General features: G+C 40.1%; 2 protein-coding genes across 2 annotated transcripts; both read right to left on the reverse strand.

The window, feature by feature from the left end:
* Positions 1–116: 116 nt before the first annotated feature.
* On the reverse strand, positions 117–782 carry LOC117332128 (postacrosomal sheath WW domain-binding protein-like). Its single transcript, XM_033891012.1, has one exon. It carries the CDS (start codon positions 780–782, stop codon positions 117–119), a length of 666 nt encoding a protein of 221 aa, XP_033746903.1.
* Positions 783–5,175: 4,393 nt separating this feature from the next.
* Positions 5,176–7,965, reverse strand: LOC117332129 (dentin sialophosphoprotein-like). The gene is made up of 2 exons (XM_033891013.1): positions 7,954–7,965; positions 5,176–6,237 (listed from the first exon to the last, which is right to left on the reverse strand). Exons 1-2 carry the CDS (start codon positions 7,963–7,965, stop codon positions 5,176–5,178), a joined length of 1,074 nt encoding a protein of 357 aa, XP_033746904.1.
* Positions 7,966–9,517: the final 1,552 nt, after the last annotated feature.

Consider the following 9,517-nt stretch of genomic DNA (forward strand, 5'->3'; position numbering starts at 1 on the left):
CAAATATTTTATGTGATAATTGAAAATCTGATAAGTTATTAGTGAGATATTACACTGTATGCCCTTTTCTTTTATCTTAGAAAACTATGTTATACCCACTATGGTACCCCTATCCATCACTGGGTAGCAAAAGTTGGTGGGGTTACCATAGTAGTTGGGTTACCATATAGTGATGGGGTTACTGCCATAGTGCGTCTGGTTACTGTCATAGTGGGTGGGGTTTCTGCCATAGTGGGTTGGGTTACTGTCATAATGGATGGGGTTACCGTCATAGTGGGTGGGGTTACCACCATAGTGGGTGGGGTTACCGCCATAGTGGTTGGGTTACCGCCATAGTGGGTGGGGTTACCGCCATAGATGGGGTTACTGCCATAGTGGGTGGGGTTACCGCCATAGTGGATAGGGTAACTGTCATAATTGATGGGGTTACCATCATAGTGGATGGGATTACTGCCATAATGGGAGGAGTTACTGTCACAGTGGGTGGGGTTACCGCCATAGTGGGTGGGGTTACCATCATAGTGGATGGGGTTACCGGCATAGTGGTTGGGGTTACCGTCATAGTGGATGGGGTTACCGTCATAGTGGTTGGGGTTACCGTCATAGTGGATGGGTTTACTGTCATAGTGGGTGGGGTTACCATATAGTGGTGGGGTTACCATTATGAGTTGGGCTATCATAGTGAATGGGGTTACCGCCATAGTGGGAGGGGTTACTGTCATAGTGGGTGGGGTTGCCATTGTGGGTGGGGTTACTGTCATAATGGGTGGGGTTACCGCCATAGTGGGTTGGGGTTACTGTCATAATGGGTGGGGTTACCGCCATAGTGGGTTGGGGTTACCATAGTGGGTGTGGCTACCACAGTGATGGTTAGGTCAGAACCAACCAAGACACAAAAAAAATCTCTGAAAAAGTATAATTGTCTGTATAAACTTATTTTTATAAACAACTGGGACCTGAAAGGTTAAAAATGGTCTTTAATGTATTCAAGAAGATTACAATGTATAGATTGAATGTACTTAATGATACATTAATTCAAATTGTACTTTATTGTCAATAAGAAAACACATCACTTGAATTATGTTAATGTATGAAACTTATCATAATTGATAAGCAATTAGTTATGTGCATTCAATTATTATAGTATGAAAAATTGGGATGGATTCCTGGCACTTAAAATGATATTTGGAGCACGTGTCTAGAATCCAATATGAAAACAAACACAGAGATTGATTGCTAGTTGTAAGATTGAGATACAAGTGAGTGGATGGATAGATATTTATTACTGGGCTGTAATATAATTTGAATGAGTTTGACATATAATTGTATAGCATGGATAAGAATGACTTTATTGTATTAAGATATGAATGAGTTTTGGAGACAAATGAATTTGGTGAAATTGATTCAGTATTTATGAATGGATTTTTAGATGAGTAGGTGTTGAATCATCACACAGAAGGGTTTTTATAGATAGAAACCCTGATGAATTTATGATGTAAATCACTCAAATTTTGTGAGACAGTCTTAAGATTTTTTTCTGTGTTGGATAATCATACAGATATTTGTTCAGCTTTCACATGTAATGTCACTGAACAAAGCGTTATAACATGTTATCAGACATTTTAAGGGGTTAACAGTGAATGAGTTATAAATTTGATGTATGAATGAGATGATGTACACATATATTCCACTCCTTCATGTTGTTTCCATGGAGACCATAGTCATTGTTGTCATATCATGCTGATGGAATATGTCTATTTATGAAATATTCATAATCTGAAATTTTTAAACCAAATATTCCAGAACATAATGGATTTTACACATTATATAGATTGACTTTTTTTTTTTTTTTATATTTTTTCATGATTATGAAGTGGAATGAATGTTTTAAAATATTTGTATATAGTTATAGTCACAACCATCGCTGTGACAAGTCTATTGTGTGTCATATAATGAAGTGTCTCTTTAAAATTGAAACATACTGGTTTCTATGAAATAGAAGCACACAAATTAAACTATTGAAATATAATCCTTGGTTATGTTTTGTTATTTTTGGAAGCTCCAGTTCTGCTACAGGTGAACTTATGTCGTGGTGCTACATCCGTTGTCCAACCATCCAGCTGCCTTCTACCATGCATACATTTCTCATATTTTTTCCCTTCAAACAGCTTTTAAATTTCCTCAATAACTAAGAGGGCTGAGGTCATGATATACCATGGTAGGCTATTAGCATAATATGACAAAGGGCCATCAAGTTTGTTCAAATGAATTAGATTGACCTACTTTCAAGGTCATAAAGGTTAAATGTGTTGAAATCTTCACATTGACCAAGATCCTTAGGGGCATGATATTGGACCAGTATCATGCTTGTATAAACAACCTTAACTCACTTTCAAGGTCAAGGGTGTCAAATGGTTAAATGTCCTTATGATTACCTTCTGGTTAACTAAACAGACCAAGTGTCCTGATATTGAGGCAGTAGCATGCTGGTATGAAGAACTATCAAGTTTGTCCTCATGCGGGGCCTAAGGAATAAGGGAAATACAGATTTATAGAAAAAAAAAATTAATCCTTCTGTAGGGATGAGAGGATTTGGTTTCATATGTGGTCTGTAGCATCCTTGGGTGAAGGCACCCAAAAGGTCGGAGGGTTTGGGACCCAAAATGATAAGCATAACAAATGGGTAATCGGTAAGCATGTATTCCCCTGTAAGGCTGTAATGTAATTTCTCTGTAATCCTGTACTGTAATGTCCCTGTAAGGCTGTACTGTAATGTCCCTGTAATCCTGTACTGTAATGTCCCTGTAATCTGTACTGTAATTTCCCTGTAATCCTGTACTGTAATGTCCCTGTAAGTCTTTACTGTAATGTCCCTGTAATCTGTACTGTAATGTCCCTGTAATCTGTACTGTAATGTCCCTGTAATCCTGTACTGTAATCCTGTACTGTAATGTCCCTGTAATTCTGTACTGTAATGTCCCTGTAAGCTGTACTGTAATGTCCCTGTAATCCTGTAATGTTACTGTAATCCTATACTGTAATGTCCCTGAAAGCTGTAATGTCCCTGTAATCCTGTACTGTAATGTCCCTGTAATCCTGTACTGTAATGTCCCTGTAATCCTGTACTGTAATGTCCCTGTAATCCTGTACTGTAATGTCCCTGTAATCCTGTACTGTAATGTCCCTGTAATCCTGTACTGTAATGTCCCTGTAATCCTGTACTGTAATGTCCCTGTAATCCTGTACTGTAATGTCCCTGTAATGCTGTACTGTAATGTCCCTGTAATGCTGTACTGTAATGTCCCTGTAATCCTGTACTGTGATGTCCCTGTAATCCTGTACTGTAATCCTGTACTGTAATGTCCCTGTAATCCTATACTGTAATGTCCCTGTAAGCTGTACTGTAATGTCTCTGTAATCCTGTACTATAATGTCCCTGTGATCCTGTACTGTAATGTCCCTGTAAGTCTATACTGTAATGTCCCTGTAATCCTGTACTGTAATGTCCCTGTAAGGCTGTACTGTAATGTCCCTGTAAGGCTGTACTGTAATGTCCCTGTAATCATGTACTGTAATGTCCCTGTAATCCTGTACTGTAATGTCCCTGTAATCCTGTACTGTAATGTCCCTGTAATCCTATGCTGTAGTGTCCCTGTAATCCTATGCTGTAATGTCCCTGTAATCCTGTACTGTAATGTCCCTGTAATCCTGTACTGTAATGTCCCTGTAATCCTGTACTGTAATGTCCCTGTAAAGCTGTACTGTAATGTCCCTGTAATCCTGTACTGTTATGTCCCTGTAAGTCTTTACTGTAATGTCCCTGTAATCCTGTACTGTAATGTCCCTGTAAGGCTGTACTGTAATGTCCCTGTAAGGCTGTACTGTAATGTCCCTGTAAGTCTTTACTGTAATGTCCCTGTAAGGCTGTACTGTAATGTCCCTGTAATCCTGTACTGTAATGTCCCTGTAATCTGTACTGTAATTTCCCTGTAATCCTGTACTGTAATGTCCCTGTAAGTCTTTACTGTAATGTCCCTGTAATCCTGTACTGTAATGTCCCTGTAATCCTGTACTGTAATGTCCCTGTAATTCTGTACTGTAATGTCCCTGTAAGCTGTACTGTAATGTCCCTGTAATCCTGTAATGTTACTGTAATCCTATACTGTAATGTCCCTGAAAGCTGTAATGTCCCTGTAGTCCTGTACTGTAATGTCCCTGTAATCCTGTACTGTAATGTCCCTGTAATCCTGTACTGTAATGTCCCTGTAATCCTGTACTGTAATGTCCCTGTAATCCTGTACTGTAATGTCCCTGTAATCCTGTACTGTAATCCTGTACTGTAATGTCCCTGTAATCCTATACTGTAATGTCCCTGTAAGCTGTACTGTAATGTCTCTGTAATCCTGTACTATAATGTCCCTGTGATCCTGTACTGTAATGTCCCTGTAAGTCTATACTGTAATGTCCCTGTAATCCTGTACTGTAATGTCCCTGTAAGGCTGTACTGTAATGTCCCTGTAAGGCTGTACTGTAATGTCCCTGTAATCATGTACTGTAATGTCCCTGTAATCCTGTACTGTAATGTCCCTGTAATCCTGTACTGTAATGTCCCTGTAATCCTATGCTGTAGTGTCCCTGTAATCCTATGCTGTAATGTCCCTGTAATCCTGTACTGTAATGTCCCTGTAATCCTGTACTGTAATGTCCCTGTAATCCTGTACTGTAATGTCCCTGTAAAGCTGTACTGTAATGTCCCTGTAATCCTGTACTGTTATGTCCCTGTAAGTCTTTACTGTAATGTCCCTGTAATCCTGTACTGTAATGTCCCTGTAAGGCTGTACTGTAATGTCCCTGTAAGGCTGTACTGTAATGTCCCTGTAAGTCTTTACTGTAATGTCCCTGTAAGGCTGTACTGTAATGTCCCTGTAATCCTGTACTGTAATGTCCCTGTAATCCTGTACTGTAATGTCCCTGTAATGCTGTACTGTAATGTCCCTGTAATCCTATACTGTAATGTCCCTGTAATCCTGTACTGTAATGTCCCTGTAATCCTGTACTGTAATGTCCCTGTAATCCTGTACTGTAATGTCCCTGTAATCCTATACTGTAATGTCCCTGTAAGGTTGTTCTGTAATATCCCTGTAAGATTGAAAAAAACCACTGTACTTTAATTCTCTAATAACTTTTACTGGATTTCCCTACTGTAGTGAAATTCCCCGGTAAGATTGTAATGTCATTTGTACTGGAATCCCCCTGTAACTCTGTACTGGAATTCCCCTGTAAGTCTGTACTGGAATTCCCCTGTAAGTCTGTACTGGCATCCCCCTGTAAGTTGGTACTAGAATTCCCCTGTAAGTCTGTACTGGAATTCCCCTGTAAGTCTGTACTGGAATTCCCCTGTAAGTCTGTACTGGCATCCCCCTGTAAGTCTGTACTGGCATCCCCCTGTAAGTCTGTACTGGCATCCCCCTGTAAGTCTGTACCGGAATTCCCCTGCAAGTCTGTACCGGAATTCCCCTGTAAGTCTGTACCGGAATTCCCCTGTAAGTCTGTACTGGAATTCCCTTGTAAGTCTGTACTGGAATTCCCCTGTGAGTCTGTACTGGAATTCTCCTGTAAGTCTGTACTGGAATTCCCCTGTAACTCTGTACTGGAATTCCCCTGTAAGTCTGTACTGGCATCCCCCTGTAAGTCTGTACCGGAATTCCCCTGCAAGTCTGTACCGGAATTCCCCTGTAAGTCTGTACCGGAATTCCCCTGTAAGTCTGTACTGGACTTCCCCTGTGAGTCTGTACTGGAATTCCCCTGTAAGTCTGTACTGGAATTCCCCTGTAACTCTGTACTGGAATTCCCCTGTAAGTCTGTACTGGAATTCCCCTGTAAGTCTGTACTGGAATTCCCCTGTAACTCTGAACTGGAATTCCCCTGTAAGTCTGTACTGGAATTCCCCTGTAAGTCTGTACTGGAATTCCCCTGTGAGTCTGTACTGGAATTCCCCTGTAAGTCTGTACTGGAATTCCCCTGTAACTCTGTACTGGAATTCCCCTGTAAGTCTGTACTGGAATTCCCCTGTAAGTCTGTACTGGAATTCCCCTGTAACTCTGTACTGGAATTCCCCTGTAAGTCTGTACTGGAATTCCCCTGTAAGTCTGTACTGGAATTCTCCTGTAACTCTGTACTGGAATTTCCCTGTAACTCTGTACTGGAATTCCCCTGTAAGTCTGTACCGGAATTCCCCTGTAAGTATGTACTGGAATTTCCCTGTAAGTCTGTACTGGAATTCCTCTGTAAGTCTGTACTGGAATTCTACTGTAAGTCTGTACTGGAATTCCCCTGTAAGTCTGTACTGGAATTCCCCTGTAAGTCTGTACTGGAATTCCCCTGTAACTCTGTACTGGAATTCCCCTGTAAGTCTGTACTGGAATTCCCCTGTAAATCTGTACTGGAATTCTCCTGTAACTCTGTACTGGAATTCCCCTGTAAGTCTGTACCGGAATTCCCCTGTAAGTCTGTACTGGAATTCCCCTGTAAGAGTGTACTGGAATTCCCCTGTAAGTCTGTACTGGAATTCCTATGTAAGTCTGTACTGGAATTCTCCTGTAAGTCTGTACTGGAATTCCCCTGTGAGTCTGTACTGGAATTCCCCTGTTAGTCTGTACTGGAATTCTCCTGTAAGTCTGTACTGGAATTCCCCTGTAAGCCTGTACTGGAATTCCCCTGTAAGTCTGTACTGGAATTCCCCTGTAAGTCTGTACTGGAATTCTCCTGTAACTCTGTACTGGAATTCTCCTGTAAGTCTGTACTTGAATTCCCCTGTAAGTCTGTACTTGAATTCCCCTGTAAGTCTGTACCGGAATTCCCCTGTAAGTCTGTACTGGAATTCCCATGTGAGTCTGTACTGGAATTCCCCTGTAAGTCTGTACTGGAATTCCCCTGTAAGTCTGTTATCAGTACTGTACCGTCGCTAGTACTTACATTTATTATTAGATTCCCCTTGAAGTCTGTGTTGTTCAAATTGTAACAAATATGAGTGATATCTTTACAAAATGTGACTAAGACAATCCCATTAGTTCCCCGGATAAAGTAGTGACTTTATATTGTACGTACACATTTATGGTGTAAGGGAAGCAACTCTATTGAATCTCGACATTTTTCACTGCAAGAAAATATTGATATTACACTACCGTTAAACTAATTTGGTGTGAATCTCGTCATTATTTTATATTCTTCCAATCAAATATTACGTAGTCACTGCTCGTGAAACTCATAGAGTATAGGATATATCCTCACAAAACATCCGTCCTTTTAGTTAATATAACTATATTTAGGTTTTTGCCTTGAATAGAAAGCTCTGATCGGTCTGTCAATCCGTCTAAGAGCAATTACAATAATCTGAAATTAGCAGATAAACTATCTTAACGAAAAAAATGAACCCAGAGTCTTCATTATCTCTCTTTTTTTTTCTTTTTCGTTTCCCCCTCGTCTGATGCTATATGTATATCGACTGAGATCTCGTTATGAAAACTTTACGAGAATACATTTTAGAAGCGCGCATGAAAAAATCCTATATTTGAAAACGAATTCCGCTACATATGTATATTATATTACTACGACATTCCCTTTATATAACATGTATCTGAAACTCCCTATTTCAAGTGTAGCTGTACAATGTACTTGAATGTTGGCCTCCGTCCGTCCGGCATTCCATGGTTTTCACTTAACCATCGTAAAAAATATCTTCGTCGCCTACAAGAGACGAATTTCGAGATAGTTTTCTTTTTCACCCATAATTAAACATTAAATCTCTCAGCGTATGTGCTTTTTAGTGACGGAATGAACGGACATAAAAACAGATTTTGTAATTCTGATGGACTTACGGGGTGCACCCCACAATCTCGTTATGAAAACTTTAAAACTGAATTCATATCAGTTTGACAGAGGTATACCCCCTACTTTCTCGCCCATTTCTTTTTAACTTATGAGTATAATGCAATAATGACATATACTATTAAAGATATGAAATATATATAAAAAACAAAACAAAATCCATGATTATCTTTAAATATATCATATATCTTATTGCATGTTTATATATATCTTATATATTACTTGTTACTTTATAACAGATGCCCAATGCTGACGAGAAAAACAAACAACACAAGGTTTAGCTATATATAGAGAGAAATCCAGTTTTTATGGTGGATATTGTGATTCCCATTTGGATTATTCTATTCTACTTGTGTGATATGACGTCAGACGTGTTTGATGCCTGTTGACATGACGTCAGACGTGTTTGATGGGGGCCGCGGTGACCGAGTGGTTAAGGTGTCCCAACACTTTATCACTAGCCCTCCACCTCTGGGTTGCGAGTTCGAAACCTACGTGGGGCAGTTGCCAGGTACTAACCGTAGGCCGGTGGTTTTTCTCCGGGTACTCCGGCTTTTCTTCACCTCCAAAACCTGGCACGTCCTTAAATGACCCTGACTGTTAATAGGACGTTAAAAAAAAAAAAAAAAAAAAAAGTTTTTGATGTCTGTTAATATGACGTTAGACTTATTCGATGTCTGTTAATATGACGTCAGACGTGTTCGATAACTGTTAATACGACGTCAGACGTGTTCGATAACTGTTGATATGACGTCAGACGTGTTCGATAACTGTTGATATGACGTCAGACGTGTTCGATGCCTGTTAATATGACGTCAGACGTGTTCGATGCCTGTTGATATGACGTCAGACGTGTTTGATGCCTGTTAATATGACGTCAGACGTGTTCGATGCCTGTTAATATCACGTCAGACTTATTCGATGTCTGTTAATATGACGTCAGATGTGTTCGATAACTGTTGATATGACGTCAGACGTGTTTATGCCTGTTAATATGACGTCAGACGTGTTCGATGTCTGTTAATATGACGTCAGACGTGTTCGATAAATGTTGATATGACGTCAGACGTGTTTGATGTCTGTTAATATGACGTCAGACGTGTTTGATAACTGTTGATATGACGTCAGACGTGTTTGATGACTGTTAATATGACATCAGACATGTTCGATGTCTGTTAATATGACGTCAGACGTGTTCGATAACTGTTGGTATGACGTCAGACGTGTTTGATGTCGGTTAATATGACGTCAGGCGTATTTGATAACTGTTGATATGACGTCAGACGTGTTCGATGTCTGTTAATATTACGTCAGACGTGTTCGATGCCTGTTGATATGCTGTGTCACCACCGTAGTTACCGTTTTGTGAGAGTGTGACCTGACCCGGATTTGACCTAGATCTGTATGACAGGTGTCGTCGATGAAGCAGAAGACGTTTACTCTCCTTGGACACTTGGTCTTATTCTCCCTGTATTTTTCAAAAGGTATCCGTGCTAATAGATTTGTTTTCGTATTTTACCATCGTGTTTTATCTCCTGCCCAAACGAGCTTATGCCGTGGCTCGACAACCGTCGTCCATCCAGCGTCCCCTTTTCCATTTAAACAACTTCTCAATAACCAAATGGCACAT

The sequence above is a fragment of the Pecten maximus genome, chromosome 8 (assembly GCF_902652985.1).
Source record: "Pecten maximus chromosome 8, xPecMax1.1, whole genome shotgun sequence".
In the NCBI taxonomy this organism is placed as follows: Eukaryota; Metazoa; Mollusca; class Bivalvia; order Pectinida; family Pectinidae; genus Pecten; species Pecten maximus.